A 26,764-nucleotide genomic window follows, 5' to 3' on the forward strand; every position below is an offset into this window, starting at 1 on the left:
ACCTTTCCTGTGACATCTGCCTGAACTGCTGCCTTCACAGGAGCCCAATATAAAACACAATAAAAATGCTTGATCTCCATTTTAACAAACAGAAATAGCCTCCTCTAAGCAGTCTTGTTAACAGGCTGAGCCTTTCTATGGGACTTAGCAGACACCTTCTATCAGCATCCAGAACAAGCGGCAGCAGCTGCACCATGAAGAAAGCACAACACCCAGAGATGGAGAATTCTGCAAATGACCAATTATAAAACTATTAGGCTGCAGCACTTTCTGAGCAAGAGGCAAAATAATCCATTAAACTGGAAATTCCTACCCTTCCCTTCAAGGCCCACACAAACATTAGTGTTGCATTTATTAGAGTGTACTTCCTGCGCTCCATCAACCTGACTTTTGGCAATTGTATTACTACAGTTCCCTCACTTTGTGCATGTATCTGAACGATGGATTTCCTCCCTTGAAGTCTTGAGAGAGTGGAGTGAATGAAATAAAGTCTAGGACAAGGTGTCACAATCCATAATGATAGGCACTGAATTGGAAGACGAGGAAACATCTTTTCTCATTTATTTAATAAGAGACATTTACTGTGTATTTATGTCCACATGCCTAGCCCTTAATTGAATACTAGATAAGAGACATCTTTCATTGGGTGACAAAAGGTTGTGTATTAACTTTCTAGGTGTCTACACAATCTTGCTCTATAAAAGTGTTCATTATTTCTATAAATAATGATTTATTTATTAATGATTAAGATTAATAATCTATTGATTATTAGATCTAGGTAAGCAATTGACAGTGTTGATATCGTTAAACCATCATGATTTCAAGGTAAAGAGGTACGTATCTATTTTTAGGCTTTTATGCATTTGCATAATAATTGAACACTGTGAAGAGTGATTCATTACTTAGGGTTTAACAGAAAAAATATTAAGTCTGAACACAATTTGCCTGTCAAGCAGGTAGGTGACTTTGGGCTGCAAAAATCCCTTTTTTCAAATGCATAGTAGTCTAACAATATGGACATAAAGAGCTACTGTGACAACCACATGAGATGACATTCTTGGAAGTACACGGCACAGTGACTCATACTGAGAACTCAAACAATTACTACCATCACTACCAATATTGAAAGTAAATTCAAATTTCTCATAAAATGTGATACATAACCCATAACATTGTAAAGTCACATTCATTATTATTAATTTTTGATGTTATGGTATAGCAACTTGACTCGGGAATATTTAATTGTAAATATAGTGATTAAGCTAATTGTTAGACATGAAAATCTCCTACTATTAAGAACCATGCAATGATACTTTCCTCAGATAAATATTTTCTTTTAGAAGGATTTATTTATTTTTTTGAAACTCAGCAACATCTATGTGGTTATTTCAGTTCAACCAAAGGCCCATTAATTAATTAATCTAACTTTAAATCGCACAATTGTCCTGATAAATACTGATCATGCATGCATTTTACTTGCTGGGAACATGAGTTTGCAAAACTCTTCTTAATTACCTATTTAAAGTCAGAGGGGCTGAGGATTGGAGTTAGCCTCGTTGCTTACTGCACAGGGAACTGGGAGTTTAATATACTTTGTACTCCATTATGGAATGAAAACGCTTCTGTGCCCTAGGGATATCAACAAAAGATTTGCTTTAATGAAAGGAACCGAGTGTGGCTCCACAGCTCCTCAAGAGGAGGCCTACAGTTACTGTTTGCATCCAAAGTATCTGCCTTCTTTCTCACCTGCATGGAGATAGGAAAGAAGCAATTGCAAACATTAATCCCAACTGCAACCAGTACTCATGTTGGGCAGAGTGAGAAAGAATACAAGGCTTTGGACAATTCAAAGATGGGCATAAGAACAACATCACATACTAATTTTAGCTTAATGAATGCCAGTCACTACTGGAAAAGAGCTGTCTTCCACTACAGGTAGCAAAAATCAAACTCAATTCAAGGACAATAATTGTCATTCTTCTAATTATTTTAAAAATGCCTGTCTATTTCTTTGTGAGTGTGTACATGATGCTTGTGGATCTATGTACCACAGTGCCCATGTGGAGGACAGAGAACAGCTTTATCAGGGCTGCTCTTTCTTTCCACTTTTACATGCTTTCAAACTCCAGTTACCCGGCTTGAAGGAGAAGGTGTTTACTAGTTGAGATGCCTCGTTTGCCCATTTTTAAAAGGCATTTTCTGGAAATTCAGGAATTCAGTTAGATTCAGATACCACTGACTTTGGAGGCTCCGTGTTAGAACAACTCACGGTGTGTGTAGATACCCTATTCAATGGGCATTCCACCTCACAATGCCCTAGAATGGAACTTTTTTTTAAATTTTACTATTCATTTTGCATCCCAATCACAGTTCTCCCTCCCACCTCCCCTTTTCTCCCACAGCTTATCCCACCCCCCACTCCTCTCAAAGGGTAAGGTCTCACATGGGGAGTCAATAAAGCCTGGCATATTATATTCAGATAAGACCAAGCCCCTCCCCGCTGTATCAAACCTGCACAGGGCACCCCACTATAGGAAACAGGCTCCAGAAAGGTAGTTCATGCACCAGGTCCTGGTCTGCTTATTCTGGTCCCACTGGTAGCGGGCATTCAAATAGACCAATCTACACAACCGTCTCCTGCATGCAGAGGACTTAGTTTGGTCCCATACAGGTTCCGCAGCTGTTGTTCTAGAATTTATGAGTTCCCATGAGCTTGGTTGAGCTGTCTCTATAGATTTCCCCATCATGATCTTGACCTTCCTTATTCATATAATTCCTCCTCCCTCTCTTCAATGAGATTCCAGAGCTCAGCCTGGTGCTTGGCTGTGGATCTCTGCATCTGGTTCCATCAGTTACTGGATGAAGGTTCTATGATGAATAAGGTAACCTAGACTCAAAAAGACAAACAGAATATGTACTGAGTCATAAGTGGTTACTAAATGTAAAGCAAAGGAAAACCAGACTAAATCCACAGCACCAGAAAATCTAGGTAACAAGGAGGATCCTAAGAGGGACACACAGTCTTTACTTTCTAAGGAGCAAAGACAATGTACATGCTATTTCTGACAGAAACCTCATGGAAAGGATCCTGATATGTGTAGCCCCAGATTCCCACAACTAAACTTCGTACTTTCTGTAACCTGAGTCATGTGACTTACTTAACTCTGGGGCATAAGAAGGTATTATTATTATTTGACACCTTCCTCAACAAAGAGTTTTAGAGTTGTTGTAAGGCAAAATAGGATAGGATGCTGGGCAAAGAGTTAACTGCTTGCATAATCCTGAGTGATTCTAGTGCCATATGTCTTATGATCTTTGCTAAATTGACCTAAAAGATCTTTTACCCTAACAAGAGCTTTGATATATCCCACTGTACAGTAAGCCGATTTAAAGAAAAAGCAAATAGAGAGAAGGGACGTAAGAAAAGCTCTGGATATGGCCAATGAACTAGACTAATAATGAGGAAACTGTAAAAATGTCAGTTAAAAGTTTTCACAAGGCACTTAAAGTTCAAAGTGGAACTGGGAAAAAATGATTTCATGGGGTGTTTCTAAAAGCCAGTTTGAAGCAAGCTAAACAAGATTAGACATTTCCAGAGACTAGAGCATATCTGTCCATATGTTTTTGAGTGTGCATGTGAACAGGTTCATGTATGTGTGAGTATGCGTGCACATACCACATGTGTATACAGACAAATGGTAGACGCTAAGTATCTTCTTCAATTACCTCTCTACCTAATATTTTGACACAGGTTATCTCACTGGACCTGATGTTCACTGACACACACCAAAATGGCCGGCTTGTGTTTGGTGGATCCAGGCCACTGGCCCTGGAGTCCATTGACACACACCATGATGCCCGGCTTGTGATTGGTGGATCCAGACTAAGCTTTACATGTTTGCACAGTCATCACTTTACCCACTGAACCATCTTCTCAACCCCTAGAAACTGCATTTAAAAAACAAAGGTGAAGAATTAAATGACATATTTAAAGTACCAGGAATGGTATTCGTAGCACTAGAAAACATGGAGTAATTCACCTAATGTCTTTTTAGATCATATATATCCTGTACATATGTTGAAAGCAGAATACTTGGAATTTCTTCTCTGTGAAATTAATCTAAATGCCACCTTTGTTTTGATTTTGTTCAGAGAAAAATGCCCCGAGATGTTCTAATGAAGTGGATTGTATATCCATAAAATATACATGAAGGTATCTTCAAATATAGCATGTGGATGTCTTCATTTCTTCCCTCTCTGCTCTTTTAAAAATGCCCCTTTAAAAATTTCCCACTCACCATCTGTGAGGTAAATTTCCTAAAACACAGTAAATGTGGAGGCAGAGGCTGTGGCAGGGATGATTCCAAATGGCAGTGGTACCTTTCTTCATGTGATTTAAAGTGTAGGTTAGAGTTGTTGTTTTTAAAAAAAGAAGCCCCACCACCTATAGTAATACAATATCACCCTCTGAATTGATCTGAGAGAAAGAATGAGGGTAGGCATCTAGTGCCCTAAAGTCTGAATGTTACATGCAAGTTCTAGTGAATGGAAGGAAACCTTTGACACACTTGCAAATGAGCCTCATTTCTGGTACAAAGTTCCTAGGCCTAGACTTGTGTTGTTACATTCAGTAAGGATAAACAGTTTCTCAAGCTAGTTATTTATTGGGCAGATACTACACACACACACACACACACACACACACACACACACACAGAGAGAGAGAGAGAGAGAGAGAGAGAGAGAGAGAGAGAGAGAGAACAGATGACATGCAATGAAGGGCCCACAGCCTGGATCATGTCACTGCACAAAAAAATAGTATTTCATTAGAATCAGGATGTAAGTGAGTAGCAGAGCATCCTTGATCAGCAATGATCTTCTTTCTCAACACTGCAATGTTTCTCAGTTATGGCTATAAAACACTGCTCAGGAGAGATTCATCCTTCGGCCACCACATTATGTAACCTCCTCGCTTTAAGCCATCCCTATCCTGTGATTAGTTTTTAAAAATATGTTACTCCTCATCAGTAATAATTTATGTTTAATCTTTCTAAGCATTAAGAGAGTATTATTCTGCCCAGGCTCAGAAACAAATCTCCAGAAATTCCTCCCCAATGCTTCTTTGGGGCTGAAAATGCATCACAGGGCAGTTACTGTGATTTAATTCTACTTGGCAGAGCCCTGGCCACAAGCTAATTTCATTAGCCTCAAATTCCTGGATTTGAAAGACCTACTAGATCCGATTCTTGCTCTCAGACATGTCATTTACTAACCTATTCAGGAAAGATACAGAAGGGATGGAAGAAGAAGAGAGAGCAAGGGAGAGAAAGAGGGAGAGAGAGAGAGAGAGAGAAAGAGAGAGAGAGAGAGAGAGAGAGAGAGAGAGAGAGAGAGAGAGATATTTGACTTTCCGATCCTATCTCTGGCCTTGCACACCAGTAAGAGGAGAATTCCAAGTGAAAGGCAGTATTTACATCTGAGGGGTCATCCCTGCTCAGGTCTGCATTTTACAGTTTTCACCCTGGGTGCAGGCAGCAGCAGCATTTGTTGTGTCTCTATCTCATTACTTCCTCCAGCCCCCCAGCACTCTACATCCCTCATTTAGTCGGTAAGTACCTCCTCCTCCAGGCTACAGGCTCATCTCACTATAAATTCATATCTCAAGTGATCAGTTTGCTATGGTCCCGAAAGCCACCCGCAAGGACCTGAGCAAAGAAGAAAACTGAAATCACTGGAAAGCTCAGAATTCAATCATTTGATGGAGTTTATTTTATACAGGATAATTTTAACTGAACAGAACTCTGTTGTCCCCGAGGAGATTCATTTCCTCGTCTTTTCCTCTTCCTCTGTTTGAAGGAACCTACCGTCATTCTACCTTTATTTTCTTTCATCATTTTGCAGAAGCTGGAAAACTAGTGGAACTTACAGGTTTCTAAACCACATAAAAAAAAAGCCACTAAAAGATATCTATGTGTAATATAGAGATAGAGAACTACATGAAGATACATGTTTCTATGTGTGTGTGCACGCATGGGCGCACGCAGACACACACAGACACGCATGCACACACACACTTACTTCATGGCTGAAGAAAGATAGGATGCAAAGCAACTGCTGTGTCTAGCTTGCAGTACAAGCCACAAGTTGGAGCATCCCTCTCCCTCACTGCCAGCCTTGTCTCAGTAACTGCAGGTGAGAATCGGGGCCTCTTTCGCCTCAGCTCTACAGTCCAACATGAATAGCTGCAATTTGCAAATTAGAGGAAAATGACAGTGTTTTCTCTGAATGGTTTTAGTACCAACCCACACTGCTCACACTGGCATTAAGTTCCATCCCTTCCCAGCTCGGAGAAAGGAGGAGGGGAGAACACCAGCCATTTGCTTCTTTGGAAGTTGCCTCAGTTTTAAATGCTACTGAAGAGAAATCAGCTCCCCCTGGAGTCCTTTGTACAGCATCCCTAGCTTCATCTGCAGTGACTTTCTTAACTTGAATATTTCACTCTTTTTCAGATACACTCGCCCAACTGGAATGATGTCCATGCCATTGAGGAGAAAAGCAGGCGGAGAAATACTAGTAAAATGTTAAATCCAGAATGAGAAGCCCACCCCTCAAGGCTTGGGAGGATACCCACTACACACACACACACACACACACACACACACACACACACTACAGACCCTCAGGTATTGTCTCAGCTCATCGCTTGATCTTTTCTGCAGCTGCAAGCATCCCTGCCCCCAAGGTGTTCAGCTTCAAACACAGAGGTGAAGGAAACTCTTTTGAGTTTTCATGACAAAAGCCTGGGGCTGTTCCAGAATGCAAGCAATCTAGAGTGAAGTCTGCCTTCAGATCACTTTAGGGGAGTGCAAAGAGCAAGAAGTCCCCATGCTGACACACTCAGGAGGTATCTGGATGCTCCAGTGATCAGAGGGGCCTCACTAGCTTCAGGTGGGCACCTCTGCTGTTTGACCACAAACTTCCGGGCTCCTGGAGATGAGGCAGGTTCTGTGCTGGCCTGACTATCATCAGCAGGCCCCTCATCAAACTCACACCCTCAGCGGAATCACTGTTTAGACTTTGGACAGCACAATCCTGAAGGGATCATCTTGCACAGCTAATGGATTTGGCTACCACCAAACAGGGAGCAAGCCCAGGGTTAGGAAAGTCATACCAGAACTGTCTTGAGGTAAGAACTTGGGAATGAGTGAAAGAAACAGAGACTAAGAAGGGGCCACGAGGAGAGGGTACAAAGGATCACCAACAAAGAAACAGGAAGAAACAAGCATAAGGAAGACCTGGTCACAGAGTTCCCCAAACTCAATTTCCAACCCTCAAAGCCATGCCTTTCTACTCAGTGCAGCAGAGAAAATACGGGGACTGAAACTGCAGGGACCAGAGCACTGCGGTGGTTGGACCCATTGCTCATCAGTCCTGGATCTGCCTTCCTCAGGTTTGGGAGCCCAGGGCATGAAAGCTACACCCTCCCCTTTGCCCCCGGCACACCCCTGGTGTTCCTGAGCAGAGCAGGCTCAGTCTCCAAGCTCAGAGCCTGGGATTCGGGTGAAGGGCTGCATTAGTGAGGGAGGGGACTGGAGCAGAGGGAGCAGTCTGTGAAAGCGATTTTATTTCGCAGTTTTAACATGAGCTCATCCCCAGCTGAGGTTTGAAGTGGCGGCAGAAAGCTAGCTGATCACCCATCTCCTGCCACCGGCCGGACTGCAAATGCAATTTAGGCGGTGTACAAAATTGCCAGGAGGAAACCAACTCTGCGGGGATCACGTCAGCAGGCGGGGTCTCCCCAGTGGGGCGGGTACCCCATGCCTCTGATTGAGACCGGTTACAGGTCGAAAATTCACCCCCAAAGAGATGGGCAATTAACATCCACATGCGGGTAAACCCCAGCCCTTAGTTGAAGAAGAGGCTTCTTGAGGTCTTCGTGAATATTTCCTTGGAGTCGAGGATTCCTAAGTGGCTTGGGCATGGGAAGCAGGGGAGTTGAGAAATGCCATTTTTTCAAAGCATCTTCTCATTTTTCATATTCCGTGTGCCTAATCTGCTCCCCTAGGAGCTCAGGCACTTTTACAAGCCTGTTTCCGACCATATTTCACTCTAAAGCAAACCTTGTTTTTCCGAAGATTGCTTCTTGTAAATGGGACCATAAATCCGGGGAGTCGGGTCGGATGGAGTGGAGCATGGACAAGGGAAGACATGAAAGAGGAGTAAACTAAACAAGGAAGATACCTCCTTGGGTGGGGTGGGAGGGATTCGGCAGGACCTCCAGGGAAGAAATGCCGGAGTGCTGGCCTGACCCCTGCAACCCACGAAGTCCAAACCAGCCTTTAAGGTTAGAGCGCAGGGAGCCACAGAATGCTCCTCCCCAAAGGGAGCGCCCCCCTACCTGGAAAAGCCTCAAGATGTTGGCTACCATGATGGAGACGGAGCTTCCCGAAGCCCCAATCACTCCAACTACTTTCTCTGGCTTGACGAAAACCGGGGGCTCGCCGTTGGTGCAGCGCACGTCGGAGGTGTCCTTCTGGATGAGCGCCTGGACGAAAGTGAGCGACTGTTCGAGCGCATAAGTGTCCCTGGAACAAGTGTCCAGGATCCGCGCGCCTAACGTTACATTGGGCAGCAGGTTGGGATCGCTGTTGATTTGGTCTAGGGCATAAAGCATAGCTTCCAGCCTGTGGATCCCGTTCTCCCTTTTGATGTCACCGCAGGGCACTCCGCTGGGACCCTTGGCGTGCACTGGGAACAGCCCCCCAAGGGTGACGTCCCCCTCGATCCGGATCGAGTGCGGGGCGTACATCTCCTGGCCGCGCGCCGCCGCCGCCAGCACGCACAGGAGCACCTCCAGCACGCAGCAGGGGAACTTCATCAAAGTCAGGACGCGGAGCAGCTTCCCCAGCTGGACCATGCCGCTCCTCCGGATGCTGCTGCGGTGGCGGCGGCGGCGCTGGAGGGAATGCTGGTGGGCTCTCCCAGGTCCGGGCTTCTCGAGGTGAGCTCCTTTTGGGGAAGCCCGGGGACTTCTGTAGGCACAGAGGGTGGGGAGCCGGAGGAGGTGCAGCTTAAGAAGGTAGGGGGTCCCAGGGCGCCAGCCAGCCTTGGGCACCTGGCGCTGTGGCTCTGCTGGCCCGCGCGCCGAGCTAGCGCTCCTGGCTTGCGGCTCGCGCTCTCCAACAGCCAAGCACTGGGGAGAGGGCAGGGATTGCTATCGCTTTAAATGGTCGTTGGGCTCCCTCTCCTCCTCCTCCTCCCACTCTCTCTCCCTCCCTTGCTTGCTATCCATCTCTCCCCACCCTTCCCAGCGCCAGCCCTCCCCACCGGTTTGCATCATCACGCAGGGAGGGGCTGCGTGCTGAGGTAAGGGGGGTGGGGGTGGAGGAATGGGTGGGTGGCCCGGGAGCAAGGAGGTTGCCTCTCCAGGGGAGTTTTGTGATCCCCAGGGAATCTATGGATTTCAAGATAGCTAAGCTTTTGTCCCCAACTCTGGGATAAAAGCCTCTGGTCCACCAACACCCATGCCCATGTTCTAGCTACCGCAGACCTACACTTGGGATGTGGTGGGGATACCGGGACTGACTGATCCATCCGGAGTCTGAGCCTTTGACTCTTAGCTCTTGCGGAAAGAGGAGTCCAGAAGTGGAGCAGTCAGTGAAGGAGGGCGGGAGGAGGGGAGACCCCAGCCTCTGTGACTAGCCCTCTTGTGTTAGCTTATGCTCAGAAAAATACAGGACATTCAGTAGCCTGATTCATGACTCCGGGGGCAGGAACCCTCTAGCTTGGAGGAAGGCTGAAGCCAAGAGGAAGTCCAAGGGATGGTACCTCAGCCTGGATCTTCCTAAGTGCCAATGCAGGCGAAATGGACCACCTTTCTCAGCAGGTCTGCAACAGAAATCTCGGATCCTGTCAGTGCCTTTTCTTTCTTTTGCAACAAGACAAGAAACAAACGAAAACTCCACCACTTTCCTCCCTAGCGCTGACAGGTGTAAGGCTCCCTCCTACCTATTTCCAGAGATACTTCTGGGCTGGTGACAAGTTGTTTTTTTTCCCCCCTTAGGAAAGAGCAGGAAAGAGGTGAGGGTAGGAGGAAGAAAGGGGAGCTGCTGCAGAAGTTTCCACAAAAATGAGGGATGCTTTTTTCTCTTTCTCGGCTGGGAATTTGGGGAACAAAGCCAGGATGTTAAAGCAGGTTTTACTGTCTTGCTTCCTGGAGGCTACCCCGCTGAAACTTCACCCTTTAAAGCAACAAGTGGCCTTAGCTTTCTTATAGGGAAATTTAAAATTTCTCTGGGACCTTAACTCTATTGTTAATGATGTTTTCTCTGGAGTGTATAAAAGCTGTATTATACAGATTTGAGGTTGGAGAGGAAGCCCAAAGCAATACTGTGCTTTGTGTCGTTGATGGGAAAACTATGATTAGATATAACATACAATGTTGTTATACTGCCTCCACCAACAACTACTTGTGTGTCCTTGGCATTTCAGTGCCTCTGCCTGAATTTGAGTTTTCCCATTTGGAAAATGATGAGATTGAGTTGGATGCCCTCCAAGTTTTCTTTTAACGCAAATTCTTTGTTAAAATAGGCCATGTTCCTTTGGCTACGGTGCTCTTTTTAGGCCAATATTCTCTATTTCTTTATGCTTGGGAAACCAGCACAGAGAACTCCAAACCCCTTCACTAACATTTACTGTGAATGAAGACTTTATGGGTTAGGTCAGCCACTTCTGCTAAGTATGTATTCACGTAAGCTGAGACAGTCCCTCACTTTCTTTTGGGATTTATTCCTTTTTTTCAATGCAAATAGTTTGAGAATTGAGCCTTCTTCTTTGAATCTAGGTGTGGCTTATTAGTTCACCTGATTCTCTGCCATAGTGCTAAGTTCAACAAAACTCAACCAGAATCCTGCAGAACTCATCCTGGTAGGGCAGCCAAGATGGAGACTGGGGTGGGAGTGGGGCTATCACTGGACCTAGGAACATCTCTATGAATTAGAAAAAATTGGGCTCTTTGCTCAACAGAATTCATGTGTCTCTTCTTGAAAACTATTATGCTCTTCTGATTTTGGAAGTACAAAATATTTTTCTGTCAGTTCCTTCAAAGCTATACCATGATTCATATGCAAATTACACACAAATTATAAATCAGTCACCCTCACGCTTGATGCCTTACTATACAAATGTATACCCAACATAACTTTATTTCATGATGGCTTCTGGTTTTTGCTGCAGGTCTGTATCTTTGAGGATGGCCCTTGTCCTATACACTATGGAACAGGGACTTTTTTGAATATGGACAGTGATGACATGAATGGGGAAGAATAAGAAGGAAAGTAGAGAGAAATTAGAGACAGAGACACCCATAGAGGAAAACGCACAGTGACAGACTAATAGAATGGCATTCCATTAAAGGAACATGAGTGCTACAGACCCAGGCATATCTGAAATATTCCTTCTGTTATTTTCCATTTACATGGTAGTTTCTTTCTATTGTTTGAAATAAAAAACAGTCTGTAGTTACTCTTCTGCTGTAATGCTCTAGATCAAACCACTGAATGAGATAAGTTGGATAAACAGTCTGTCAAGATATTATTGTCTAAATTGGAAGAAAAGAAAAAGCCAATGGAACAAACAAAAGGCATAGTAGAGGACCCAAGAAAAAGCATCCCTGATCCGAAACACCAGTAGCTTTGTCTGTCCTTCCTGAGATGGAAGTCTTTTTTTTTAATTTTACACTGTTTAGGAAGTTGGTACCAAGCAATACTCTGAGAGATGAATAACAAGTAATAATCAGTTTTCACCTGCACAGGTATTCATCCATGTCCTTCTCTCTTGTCACATCCCATGATAGTCCCACGAACATCTTTTAGCCATTTGTTAAAGGCTGCCTCAATTGATGTTCTTTTGTTGGCTAGATTTATATCAACCTGACACAAACCACAGTCACTGATGAGGAGGGAGCCTCAGCTAAGAGATTTTCTCCGTAAGATTGGGCTGTGGGAAAACCTGCAAAACATTTTCTTAATTAGTGATTGGTATGGGAGTGCCAAGCCAATTGTGGGTAGGGCTACTCCATGAGGTGGTCCTGGATTCTGTTAGAAAGTAAGCTGAGCAATTCATATGTAACAAGTCAGTAAGCAGCATCCCTCCAAATCCTCTGCATCAGCTCCTGTCTCCAGCTTTCTGCATTGTTTTGTTACTGACTTCCTTCAGTGGTGGACTATAAAGTAGAAGCATAAGGCATCTTTGTAAGCCAGCAGTATATCCCTTGTAGTACAGCTATTTGTGATTGTGTCTCATTTTCCCTGCCAAACTGTAAGATCTTTAAGGGTATAAACTGGGGTATTATCACTTCATCCAGGACAGTGTTTTCAATGGTGTTTGTATCTAAGATTCACTCATATGTTGTGTGAATCAAAACTGGTTCCTTTACTCTTCTGTCTTTACCTGGCAGTGACGAGAATCTAAAACAGAGAAGAAATACAGGTACATAAATTTCTCAGCTCTTAGTCACTATGCATGGTTTCTGAAACATAATTTATTATCCATTACCCAAATTTATGATCTTGTTATTATTGTCATATATATTCCTCCATCCTCCAATGTGTTTCATGTCCCTCTCCCAAATTCATCATCTCTTCTTTAATTGTTATTATTATTGTGACATTTATATATGTATGTAAATATCCTGTTAAATGCATACAAATACACACACAAACACACACACACACACACACACACACACACACACACACACACACACATATATATATATATATATATATTGCTTGTGTGCTCTAGTGCCCAGGGTTGAACATTTGGTATTTGATAACCTATTAAGGGGCTCATTTTTGGAGAAATCTGATTCTCCCTTTCTCAGTGGTCATTGGCCACCTGTAACTCTTCATGTAGGGGTAGAGCTATGTGGAATTTTCTCTTTTCTTTGAAATACTCTTTAATAGAAAAAAAATATAGAAGTCTGAAACCACCTAACCTAAACTTAAGGCACTTCACCAACTTTCATTAAAACTTCGATTGGTTCTTCTGGAGTTAAGACCTCTCATTCTCACATTAATCACTGATCCTACTGCCATAGACTACCTGAAGGAGGGGCAAGACACTGAGGTCCTTCCTGTAGCTAGACCCTAGAATACCTGAACTACATAGAAAGTGAAGCATGTTTCCGGAGAAACTACCAATGATCCTGAGCCTGCAGAATCACTACGCATTTAGAACCCATAGCATCACATTCATTTTTCCATATTTAGCCACAGTCGGGAATCCACCCCTTTATATTAGGTGCTTTATTTTGCCTTGAGTTTATAAACTGAAATATCATTGTAGAAATAGTTCAGGTAGAAATGGAATAACATAGTTACTCCATCCTAAGGATAAGCTTAGCAAAAGGAGGAAAATGTAGTTTTGGCCATTGAAATGATACATTATAGACCATGTCTGCAGGCTTGATTCTGCCTAAGTATCCATCTTTACTTAGAAAAAATATTCATTTGAATATAAGAGCTACATCCTATTTTTAATTGTTGTTAAATTTTGTTCTCTAACTCAACTCCGTTTTCATAGATTTAAAATTTTTATTTTATGTATTCAAGTGTTACCTTCTTGTATGTATGTGCACTATGTGAGTGCGGTGTCCACAAAGGCATGGCTCAACAGTTAAAAGCACTTCCTGACCTTCCAGGGAATCTGTGTTAGTTTCTAAGCACCCAGATGGTGACTCACAACCATCTGTAGCTTCAGTTCCATGAATTCAGGTTACTTTGTCTGAACTTCCTTAGACTCAGACACATGGTGAACATATCTACACACATGTAGAACACTCAGATTCACAAACTAAAATATATTAAAGTTATTTCAATATTAATAATTATTTTATTACATTTGTATTGAGTCTGAATGTTTTCTATGAATGAGTATTACCACGAACTTCTGATTTTCAAAATGTTTTTAGTACATATTAACTTAATCCTTAAGATATGTATATTTAACATATTACATTCCTGTTATCAACATTTTTATTGACCAGGGGAAAGACTGAATAGAGAATAGGTATTATTTTATTTATTTTGCTATTTTAGTTTGCTTTCTGATTTATGTACACTCCATGCAAATTGAGTGTTTTTTGTCTGGACTTAAGATGTTCCACAAGCACACACTCTCTCTTATCCAACATACTTATTTCACAGATCTTTCTTGTTGGATCTTTCAACTGTCATGGATCGATCTGGGTATACAGGCTTTGAAACCAAAACCAGCATCTAACTCCAGAACTAAAGGAGACCTCAGTAACGTGTTTCACTTCTTTCACTGAAGAGGGAGAACATTTTTCACCTGCCCTTTGGATGAGAGCATAAGATGGATTTAGAGAAAATCAAATATAAACATGAATCTTTGGGTAAGCCTCCCCTTTCCTATTATATTTTGTTTTCGTTTAAAAGTGTATCTGTTGGAGAAGCCACTTGTTGGTTTCCTGCTGCCCTACTAACTTAGACCCAAAATAATTACACAGAAAATTATTAATTAAATCACTGCTTGACCCATTAGCTCTAGCTTCTTGTTGGTTACCTCTTATATTAATTTAACCCATTTCTATTAATCTGAATATTACCACGTGGCTGTGGCTTCCCAGGTAAAGTTCACAGCGTCTATCTCTGGTGGCTCAATGGCTTCTCCTAACTCTGCCTTCCTCTTCCCATGCTACAGGCCAAGCCAATTTTCTTTATTCATTAACCAATAACAATCAACACACAGACAGAAGGATCTACACACCATGTATCCCATCCATAGATGTGACTCAAAGAGCAAAATGACTTTTTACTTGCCAAGCAAAAATTCTTCCCTGCATTGGTTTCTAGACAAACCAGTTGGCAAGCATTTATATTCCACCTATTCCTCAAATCTTTTCCATGTACCCTTAAGTTGGTAAAGGATGGAAAATCACTTCTCTTCATTTACTAACATTGTAAACCACTCTTTGGAAAAAGTATCTCTTTCAGTCTCTTACCTGAGTAAAGCTCTTAAGTTGAGATTGGGGAAGGAACTTTGGATTTTGATGTAATGAAACTCAAAAAAGGAAGGCATCTTAGCTATTTATGTATGAAGATATAGACATGAGATTTCCAGGAGCAGATACTTCTGCAATATGAACAAAAAATCAGAAAATTAAATGAAACGACAGAGGGAAGTGGATTAAAGTGTGGAGCAGGAGTAGAGCCTCAGCAAGGCCATCTGAGATGCTAAGTCTAGCCATGCTTCCAGTTCCATTTACTGCTGAGCATTCCACCTTCCTATCCACTAACTTCCATCTGTTTTTTTATTTTGTTTTGTTTGTTTTATTTTTTTTGGATGCAGGGCTTCATGTATCTCAGGTTTGCCTTGAACTTGCTGTATTGGAGACAATGATATTGAACTCCTGATTCTCCTCCTTCTGCTTTCTAAGTAATGCAATTACAGACACACTTCACCACCTTTGGCTGTCCCATCCTTTTGAAAAGCTAGTTTGAGTTGGCTCTCTCATTATCAAGGGTGTTAATTTAGACAGTTAGAACTTAAAGATAGGCAGATAATTAAATGTGTAAGAAGATACTGCTTATTAGATTTCTGTGAGAATGACTCATTGAATCTATAACTTGGTGATAATAGAGTGCAGTGGCCTGAAAGTTAGCTCTCCATATGACTACTGACCTTGAGAATATAATGGCAAGCAGCAAATGATCATTTTAGGAGAAATAAAATGAAAACATAGTGAGAACTAAGTATAGGTGATAAGTCTTTAAATGGTATGAAGAATGCAATGTATTATGCTCATCCATGAACAGATAGATGCATAGCAATAGAATAGGTGTGTACACGTGTCTTCCTGCTGTGTGTGTGTGTGTGTGTGTGTGTGTGTGTGTGTGTGTGTGTGTGGTGTGTGTGCATGTGTGTGTCTGGGATAAAAGATATGTTGTTTTTCTATATAAGGCTATCAGTAATTCTAAAATAGTGTAGGTTGAGTTATTGTCACAGCCACTCCAGATGCAAGGCATGATCTTCTATACCTAAGATCCCAGATTTTCAGGACAGACTGGCAGAAGAACTGTCACATTAAAGCCAGTCTGAGTAAAACGGAAAGACCCTGTCTGACAAAGAAGTAGAAAGGGGATTGGTGAAGATATAGAGAGGGGAAGAAAGAAAATGAAAGAAGAGAATTAGAAAGGAAGGGAGGAAGGGAAATAGAGAAGAGTAGAGGAAAAACTGGAAAGAAAGAAAAGTAGAAGGGAGAAGAAGGAGAAGGAGAGAGAAGAAAATGAAAGAATCAGATTATATTACTCTTAAATTCTTGATATCTGCTTGGTTAGGGGTAATGAGTCATTTGAGCATTGTCATAGAAGTCTTCATGTTCCTTAAATCATGTGTTGGAACTCTGCTTGAACCTGGAAACCTGCATCCAAAGTCAGTGTTTGAAATGACTTCTTCATTTGAGGGAATGCTCCATATTTATCTGTAGCCATGCTTTTAATTATCAAAATCGTGTGTGTGTGTGTGTGTGTGTGTGTGTGTGTGTGTGTGTGTGTAGAAAATACATGGAAGTATGTTCATATGTATGTGGAGGCTAGTGATTTTCATCACCAGATGCCTTTGTCAGTCATTGTCAACATTATTTCTTTTTTTTTTTTGAGACAGAGTCTCTCACTGAACCCAGGGAACTTCAAATTGGCTATACTAACTGGCCCGTGAGCTCCAGGGATCCTCCTGGTTCTGCCCTTCACTAGATGGATTTCAAGTGCCTGAGTGCAATGCCTAGGCTTTTACATGAGTTCTTGGCATCAGAATTCACGTCTTCTTACCTCTGTGGCATACTTTATCGACAAAGTCATCTCCAACCTTTCTGTTGCTTTTCTATGTAAAATCAGATACTATGCCCCAGGCATGATGGCTTGCCCAATAGTTTGGATCAACAGCCAAAAGAAGCCTGGTAAGTTGAGGCTAGTCTTTTCTACATAGAATGCTCCAAACTAACAAGATGTGGAGAGGCATTGTTTAAAAACAAACAAAAAACAAAACAAAACAAAAAACCCCACTAACAACAACAATAAAATGATGGCCATAGGAATGAGTATTTGAATAACTTTTACTCCTATAGGAAGCATATAAATGATGCATTCAGTGAATCCTAAATCCCAATAATCCCAAATTACATGTATGGTGACTTTCTACTTTAATCTTAGGAACCTAGAAGCAGAATAAGGCAGATGTATTCAAGGCAGTCTGGACTATTTAGTGATTTTCAGACAAGCTAGGGCTACATAGCTTTTCAAGAATTAAAGAAAAGAAGGAAGGAAGGAAAAACGAAAGAAAGAAAGAAAGAAAGAAAGAAAGAAAGAAAGAAAGAAAGGGTATGTCTTTTCCTTATCTGGTTTCATTTGATGGTAGGAGGAAGGAAGGAAGTTAGGAAGGAAGGAAGGAAAAAAGGAAGGAAGGAAGGAAGAAGGAAGGAGGGAGGGAGGGAGGGAGGGAGGGAGGGAGGGAGGGAGGAAGGAAAGAAAGAAAGAAAGAAAGAAAGAAAGAAAGAAAGAAAGAAAGAAGCTATGTCTCTTCCCTATCTGTTTTTCGTTTGATGGTAGGTACTCCAGGAACCTAAGGCCTTGAACAAGCTGCTTGTTCCTATCAGGCTTCTTTATATACACACACCCGATTCTGTCATGGTTTAAAGATGTGATTTACCCAACCACTGTTAAAGCCTTGAAAGTTCAAAGCTCAACATTTGCCTACATGAAGCATGAAATTCAGATGTAAAATTTTAGTTGTCATGAACCAAAAGAATATTTTCCTTTTTGGTTATGAATTGGTTCAATTAATCTTATCTGAATTTTTACAAAAGCCCTGTTTTAGGAGCCTCTTGACATGTTATCTAGCCCTAGGTGGTCAGCCCTAAAAATAAGCAATAAAAAATGGGTTTTCTGGCTATATACACACATATGTACACATGCAATCACACACACACACACACACACACACACACACACACACACACACACACAACTTTAGTGTTCTAAAAGTCCAACTTCCAAGTCGCTACCCAGGGTAACTCAGAAGACTTCTCCTGAATGAGGATTTAAAGATTTCTACAGTAACTTCTCACATGATCTGAGAGTCATTCACTTTTTTTATTCTGCAGTTCCAATTCCCTTGCTCTAATAGTCTCTAATTCTCTTTAACTCCAATTCTCTGTTTTAGTACTTCTTCACTTCTTTATTCACCTAGCTTAAATACATTTTTTTATAGGAGGCTTGAAGAAATAAGAAAAAAGTTATAAGAATTACATCTCATTGGTCATAGCACATTCCGTGAGTAAACGATGAGAACAGAGGCATTTACCATGGAAGCACAAGCTTTCAAGGTTTCTGGTGAAAGACTCAGGCCAGGGGCACAGTGATCAGTGAGACAAGCTGCGAGACATAGCCTTTATCAGCCAGACTCGGAATGTAAGCAATTGTCATTTTTTGGGTTGCTATGTGTTAATAACCTGACAACTGTAACTTTGTCCTTTTGCATATTTGTAAAGTTTTAAATTTATGATCTGTTTACAAAAAGAGTTTGTAACTGGTTCTGAGGCAAAGATGAGCTAATTTTGTGTAGTTTGTTTTAGATTAGGGAGAAATTGTTGTTTTCTTGTGTTACTGTTACTCTGAGTAAAAGAAACAAAGCAGGCCTTTAAGTGACAATAATCCTTGTGAGACAATAGATCTAATTATGAAACAAATCCTAGTATATTTACTAGATACCCAAATTATAGAGTTAATGAGAAGTCATCTTCCTGACCATCCACAGATATATGTGCCCATAAGTTTGAGCTGTAATCATGAGATTACACATACATATCATATGACATTACATACTACAGTGCAGGTATTAGGAAATACCATACCTGCTTTAGCAAATGTAAAATTACAGACAGGAGCAACAGTGTTCAGAGTTGGTGGCCCTGTAAACCCTGCCTGGATGGGATTCTCCTCCAACACAAAATCATTTCTCTTGTGGTTTGACATCTAAACACTAGTTGTCACTGTTGTAATTCTCAAAGCCTCTGACATGTAACAATAATTATATAAAAGGGGGTCATGAACTTTAGATGAGTAGGGGAGCATGGAAAAAGAAGGGGTGAAGGGGGCTAAAATGATACAAATATGGTTCTCAACTATGAAATTATCAAAAAGTTTTATTTAAACTCCAAATAATACCTTTCTTCACAGTTTCAAAACTTGTCCTAAATTAGTTCTGTGTCCTTTACTATAGCTAAATGTCTACTTTTTGCATATTGAAAACATTGGACATTTTCCTATGTAGTATTTCTTGCTAGATTAAAGGTGAATGTCCACTACATTGGTTAATATCCATTTTTACAGTTGAAGTAATACTTCTGAAGTTTGTTTTGCATGAGTTTTAGAGCTTTGCTTCTGTGTTCTGTGTCTCTGATCTTCCATTTCCTATCTGCATTGAAGCTTGGAAGGCAGAGTTGATGCCACAGTCAACTCTGTGAATTAGTCTTGGTTATGTATTTGTATGATTTCATTCTTTATTAACTCAGACAACTTCCTCAAACTTCTATCCCCAAAAGATATCTTGAGTACTAATCCATTTTATTCTTTTTTTATTTTGAAATTATTTTATATAATTTTTGGAATTTCACAAGCCAGAACTTCATCTATATTACCCTCACTTATCTCTCTCCATTTCAACTCATTCCATTCCTTCCCATCCAAAATTTATGATCTTGTTATTATTGTCATATATATTCCTCCTCCTGCAATGCCTTCCATGTCCCTCTCCAAAATTCATCATCTCTTCTTTAATTATTATTGTTACATTTATATACATATGTGTGAATATCCAGTTAATTGCATACAAATACACACACACATATATATGGGATATATATATATATATATATATATATATATATATATATATCCCATTAATTCCATTTAGCCTTGTTTGTGTGCTGTAGTGCCCAGGATTGATCATTTAGTATTTAATAACCTATTAAATGGCTATTTTTGGAGAAATCTGATTCTTCATTTCTCAGTGGTCATTGGCCACCTGTAACTCTTCATCTAGGGGGTAGGGGCATTTGGAATTTTCTTTGTATAGTCTAGTTCCTAGGAGAGAAACCAGCAAGAATCTTTCCTGAACTTTAATTCATCCATTCACACTTGACATAATATCTCTGCTCCCTCCAGGATAGACTAATTGGCAATGGACTTACCCTCTCATTTCTACCAATTAGAAAACCAGAATAAAAGAAAATTCTCAGAAAGAACTTCTCAGGACTGTGATGCTCACGAAGAGGAACAAGTGAGCGGAGTTATGTGAATGGCATGCCTTACTGCCTGGTGTCACATTTTATACCTATGCTGAATGTGGTAGATGAACTAATTTGAGAGATCAGCCTGCAATGAGTCTCAGAAGCCTCTCTCCATTCCTTCCTCTCAATCTCTCTCTCTCTCTCTCTCTCTCTCTCTCTCTCTCTCTCTCTCACACACACACACACACACACACACACACACGCACCCACACACACACACACACACACACAGAGAGAGAGAGAGAGAGAGAGAGAGAGAGAGAGAGAGAGGGAGGGAGAGAGAGAGAGAGAAATGCAACAATTCTCTTGGTCTCCTTCACTCTCTCATTCCCACGCTCCCTTTCTCCCTCTCATGTTCACTTTCATTGTCACTCCAGATTTTTTCTCCCCAGCTCTCTCAATCTCTCTTCCTTTGCCAAAGTTTGCACGAAATTCCTTTTATTTTCTGCTGAACATTTTATGTGAAAATGGTTGAGGAGCTGGAAACGCAGGGTGGGAAGGCAACTTTAGGAAATGGCTGCACAGTTCAAGCAGGTCTTGAGCTGTTCAAATTCTGACTCTTTAGAGAGAAGAGATCTTGATGAGTACTCAAAACATCTGGAAGTGAACCCAGAAAATAGTCTTCGTTGGTAGGGTTAAAAACCATCAAAATTCTTAGAATCAGCCAAGGAACAACTAACTTGATCTTGTCTTGTTACTGTCAAGAAAAAAGTACAACAAGATGCTTTTGTTCTTGCATTTTCTTTTTTCTTTTTGTTGACTTCTTATGTGACCCAAAATGCCCTTCAATTCTTGACATAGCTGAAGATGGCCTTATTGGCCTTCTGATACCCCTGTCTCCCATCTCCCAAGTACTGACATTACAGTCATCTACCATGCCTGGTTTCTTACAGTGCTGGGGATAAACCCAGGGCTTTTGAGTCCCAGAAAACAATCTGTAATCAAATCTACAGGACTAGCCTCAAGTTCAATGATCCTTAGTGGATGACAACAAACTGCAGCTTCTTTACTATGATATATTTAGGCCATTCGGGATCTCATAAATATTATGAGAGCATTTATAAAATGCAGGAAAATACCTAGTTAAAAAACATATTTTGGAATTTGCCCACAAGTGCAATAAAATAGGAAGCTAAAGTTTCTGCTCTGACTTGAAATTATATGAGGTAAAGACTTTTGCAGATACAATTAAAGAAAATTTAGCCAATTGACCCAAAGATAGATTATCCAGTGAATTTACTGAAACCCCAAATTCCCTCAAAAGAAAAGCCTTTTCTTTTTCAAGAAAAGGCAAACTGTGTAGCATGACAGAAGCTTCACCCAAAGGAGACTCTATCCTTTTAAGAAAGAGGGACATATTCCAGGACCTTAGAGTGGTCCCAGGCACTTTGTGTCCCTTGGAAGGTGGCCAGAAAGAAGGCAGGAACATCAGCCCTACCATTTCAAGGATACAACATCTACTAACAATTTAGAGAAAGGTGGAAGGGATTCTTTCCCCCAAAGTCTTCAGATAATAGCTTGCTAGCTGATACCTGCAGCCTTGTGATACTAAGAAGGAAATCTGGATCTGATTATACTACGCTTGGCATAGAGTACAGTGAGGTAAAATATTGTTGGTTTATACTATTAAATCTTTTGTGTTTTAAACACAATAGAAAACTAATTTTAAAACATATTTTAAAACATTGAACACTTTGTGGAGCCGTGAGGTTATTCATCTGGTAACAGTGCTTGCCTCCTGAACATCTGGATTCCACCCCAGGAACCACTTGTAAGTTCCTGTCTTACAAGTAAGTAAGACAAGGGAGTAAGTCATTGTCCTCTGACTTTCATGGATTTGACTTTATTATAAATGTTGTAATAATTTTATCAAAGGTTCAACAATTTGAAAAAGACATACATATGGTGAGATAAACAAAAATACTTTTAAAAAAACAAACAAATGAATGTCTAGAGATGAAAAACACAAGAGAAAATACAGTATCCTTGATCCATGCATAGCAGGTATACAATATGAGGATAATGGTCTAGAATTTTCTTAGAACACAAATCAAAATAAACAAGCCCCTCCCACCATATTACTCTCTAAAACATATCTTAATACTTTTTAAAGGATGAAACCCATTTGAAAGTAATGAAATTAAAATATAATCAATAAAAAGTGTTATAACGAAAATGAACCTATTTTAAAACTTAAATAGGACAAAACAACCCTCTCCAAACCCAAGAGACATACAAAAGAAACACAAAGAAGAAAGCATTTTATAATACTGAAAACAAAAACGTGTTTTGTAGGTTTGTGGAAATGTGACCAATAGATCTGAGGGAGATATTGGCAGCTAAATCTTTACATTGGGAAAAAAATAAATTATCATCAAAACTGTACGTTAAAGCATTGAAAGATTGAAAAATGGTCGAAACTCCCAGGAGGTAAAGAAAAAAAAAGCTGAATAAGGAGCATGACAAAGCAGAGTCTGAGACATAACACAGTTAACCTGAAATGCCAGGAGCTGGTCTGGGAAACTGACTCTGTGACTATACAGATGGAGAGCAACAAGAGACGGGGTGGGGAGTACAGCGATTTCCAGTATAAACAGAGAGAGCATGTCTTGACCTTAGACATTAAAAAATTATGTGAATGATTTCACATCCAAAAATAAGTAACAGAAGAAAATGTTCAAATTTACTGAAAGTCCCACTTTACCGATTCTGACTCAAAGAGAAAAGGAAAACTCTGAGAAAGATTTATGTCTCTCACGTTTATTTTATGACCATCAGTTTTCAAAATGTTCCCTCTGGCAGGTGGTAGGAGTAGAAATTAACTGGCAAAGGGCACAAGAGATCTTATTAAAGGTACAGAAACATTCTAAAACTGATTTATAGTAATGGATGCACAACTTGGTAAAGTTAGTAAAAATTATTAAATTGTACACTTGAAATGGATGGTTTTCATAACTGAAATGTATCTCAATAAAGCTGTTTAAAATAAGATATATGAAATAATATGTTTTAAAAATACTTCCCTGAGGGAAAATTCCAAATCCAGATGATATAATCAAACATTTAGCAGAGAAGCATCAATTTTTCACAAGCGTTTTCAAAACATGAAATAGACAATAGTAGCAATGTAAAGAAATTAATAATAAATGTAATCTGATGATATTGTATATAAATAATGTTATAGTTCCACACAAATATACACATTGAGAATAAGAATATATATGCCTACCAAAGATTATATACACATGAAATAGGTATATGAGAAGATGCTAAAAATTATTATTTACCAAGAATAACGAAATTCAAACCACAATGAAATACTACTACCATTTAGAGTAATTCAAATTGAAACTGTTCAACACTGCAAGTGTTGGCCAGTGTTGCAAGAACCAGTACTTTTGTACATTGCTCAACAGATTATGATATGACATGACCACGTAGACATCTCTATCAACCTATTTTAAAAGTATTCATTCACCTGTCATACAACTCAATAGACATTTGTCAACAGCATTCTGTCAGTGCTATTCTAAAGCCTAAAAAGATTGATCTAGCCATACAATTAAACAATCAACTACAGTCATTGACAATTAGTCAATGTGCAAAAAATAAGAGACTACAAAATGCTCATCAATAAAAGGAAGTGTGTATACCATACCCACTACTCCTGAGACTGAGAAAGAATGTGAGAACCAGAGGTTTTGGGTGACTACAGAAAATGTCTTCTAGGTGCAACAAGGCAACTGCCCATATAAACTCACAGAAGCAGGAACACACCTAAGATCTGTTCAAGTTTAAGCCAGGTCAAATCTCAACATGGAGCAGGGAAGTGGAATAAAGTTCCACCCCTGAGGTGCTCTTGTCAATTGATATTGCTGGAACAGGGACAATCAGTTTTCTTTAAGAGTATAGCCCTTTGTTAAGTCAACCATCGCTCTCCAGTAGACAAGGTACATATCCAAGAATGTATGGAATGTATAAATTGCACATGATAGATGAAAAAGAAAAGACACAACACTGAGAAGATATGGAAGGGAATGTGGATCAGGGAGGAATTGGGAAGGAGTAAATAAAACAAAAATTATCAAATGGTTCTACTATTAAATTTTCCTGGGGAATCGGTTACTTTTTAAACATAATGATTTATTATTACAGATGGATAGATAGATAGATAGATAGATAGATAGATAGATAGATAGATAGATAGATAGATAGATAAAATACTGTTCATATGTATGCAGGCATCCATATGTGTGTGCCCTCAGCGGTCAGAAGAAGGCACTGGATCTTCTCAAGATTGAATTTACAGGCAGTTGTGGGTTACCATATGGGTTCTGGGAGCTGAATTTTGGTCCTTTGCAAGGGTAGCTACTGCTCTAATGGTTCACATCTCCAGCCCTGGAGAATCTGTTTGTATTCTTTCCAGATGGAGGGGACAACAACAAAGGAAGAAACAGTTCGATGCACATTCAGCTTGATGAGTCATTGTTTGCCTGGGTTTTCTTCAGGTTCATGGGTGACTGAAAGGCAACTACATGATAGAAAAGTCAATCGTGACAAAAGTGACTACACACAAAAGCTGTGTCACTGTAGTTTCTTGAACAACTGGCAGCCATCACAACACAGTAGAGGATACTTCCCTCAGTAGCTGTTTATAAAGCCAGAGAGGAGCCCCATGAGTCTTCTAAATTTTATGAGCTTCCAAGCCTTGTGAGTTTCATGTACCTGGTAAGCGTTCTTCTTGCTTCTAGGAGGGAAGTATTATATCAGGAGTTAACAGTGACACAAAGGCACTAACATAGCAAACCAAGATCTCCTGAGTAAATTGGGAGTATGTAGGGGCAGGAGGAGGTTGAAAGGAGGGAGGAGAGGAAGAAAGGGGTAGGGGAAAATGTATAGCTCAAAATAATAAAAAAAAAACAATCTACATGAAAGTAGACAGGGACATAGGCAAGTATCACAAATATCTTCTACTTGACATTACAGCAAATTAACATATAGGGAAAGCTGATCAACCTAGGTAGAGGTTATGGCTCTAGAAAAAGGGGGGTTGTGAAACAATTTTCATGGTGATGTACATGTTAAGCATCTTGACTGTGGTGTTAGTATGTGAAGTTCCAGGTTTAGTTTAAAGACCTACATACACAGCAATCTATGTACTTAACCTAAATGCATTTTTATGTAATTAAATTGTACCTCAAAAAGAAAGCATAATGAAAAAATTTAGAAAATGAAATCTTAATAAATGAGTCAATTCATTTTTTAAAGTCTTGTTCTGTTTTGTGTTGTTGATGTGTGTATCTGAAGGTATGAGAACATGCTCATGGATGCCCACAGAGGACAGAAGCGGATCTCCTGGTGATGAAGTTGTTCACGGATGTGAGTTGCCAATGTGCTTGGTGGGATCAGAACAGCAAGACTCAGAAGAACTCTCTCTAGCCCTTTGACTTAAAAAGCAAAAACCAACAATAACACACACACACACACACACACACACACACACACACACACACATACACACTGTCATTTGCAGTATATTTTCCATTTGATTCTTAGCATAACTTTCTGAGTACTAACTGCATGTCATGCATGATGCTTGTAACCACTGGAAAGGTATGAAGTTGTATCATGTTTTCTCAAGAACTTTTAAACTTAGATTTGTTTTGCTTCTTGTAAAATACAGTATTTTCCAATAAATTATACTGTGACTAATGTTGTAACTGATACTTTTAAGAGATCATTGATTAAAAAAACTGACGTATAAAACTTTCAATACAGAGAAAAATCTCAGGAGTTTTGTATCATAGCATCATGTTCCAAACTTCAGTGAATCTGAACAAGATGAGCAGATACAGAATTGGGACCAAGGTCCATTCAGTAAAGTAGCTGTTGTAGAAGCATGGAGACCTGTTAACATTCCCCAAATCCTTGTAAAAATTCAAGAATGGTGTGTTCATCTGTAAATCCAGTACTGAGTATGTTGAGACTGAAGAATACTTGATGTTGGACAGCTAGTTTAATTGAGTCAGTGAGCTCCAAGCTCCATGAGAGACTCTGGTTACCACATAGAATCTACATAGAAATATATAGATATTCATATAGCATGTATATACATGTGTATATGACCATATGTGAACATGTGCACACAGTACACAACCTGAAATACACATTATATATAGCTCTTATCAAAATTTGAATATAAAATTCTACTGAAATTTATTGCTTCAGTCTGTCAAGATAGCTCATCAGGTAAAAATACCTTCTGGGAATCCTGACAACGTGAGTTAGACTCTCCAGAATCCACATAGTGGAGAGAACAGACTCTTGAAAGTTGTCCTCTGACCTGCACAAGTGCTCCTGAGCCACATAGTGATACCTCTATCAAAAATATTACTT

At 40.1% G+C, this 26,764-nt stretch overlaps 1 protein-coding gene and 1 long non-coding RNA gene across 5 annotated transcripts in view; one reads left to right on the top strand and one right to left on the bottom strand.

The window, feature by feature from the left end:
* Grm7 (glutamate metabotropic receptor 7) overlaps nucleotides 1-8,917 on the bottom strand; it is an 866,857-nt gene extending 857,940 nt beyond the window's left edge. For all 4 annotated transcript variants that reach the window (XM_048438534.3, XM_048438532.3, XM_048438533.3 and 1 more), the window contains exon 1: nucleotides 8,399-8,917. In XM_048438534.3, coding sequence (XP_048294491.1) covers nucleotides 8,399-8,917 — 519 coding nt within the window. The remainder of the gene's footprint in view (nucleotides 1-8,398) is intronic.
* LOC148122647 (uncharacterized) lies at nucleotides 8,868-26,088 on the top strand. Its single transcript, XR_015737466.1, has 3 exons — nucleotides 8,868-9,001; nucleotides 14,208-14,416; nucleotides 25,676-26,088. It is a non-coding gene; the product is annotated as an uncharacterized LOC148122647 (long non-coding RNA).
* The last annotated feature ends 676 nt before the right edge of the window (nucleotides 26,089-26,764 follow it).

This window comes from Myodes glareolus, chromosome 3 (genome assembly GCF_982192425.1).
Source record: "Myodes glareolus chromosome 3, mMyoGla1.1, whole genome shotgun sequence".
In the NCBI taxonomy this organism is placed as follows: domain Eukaryota; kingdom Metazoa; phylum Chordata; class Mammalia; order Rodentia; family Cricetidae; genus Myodes; species Myodes glareolus.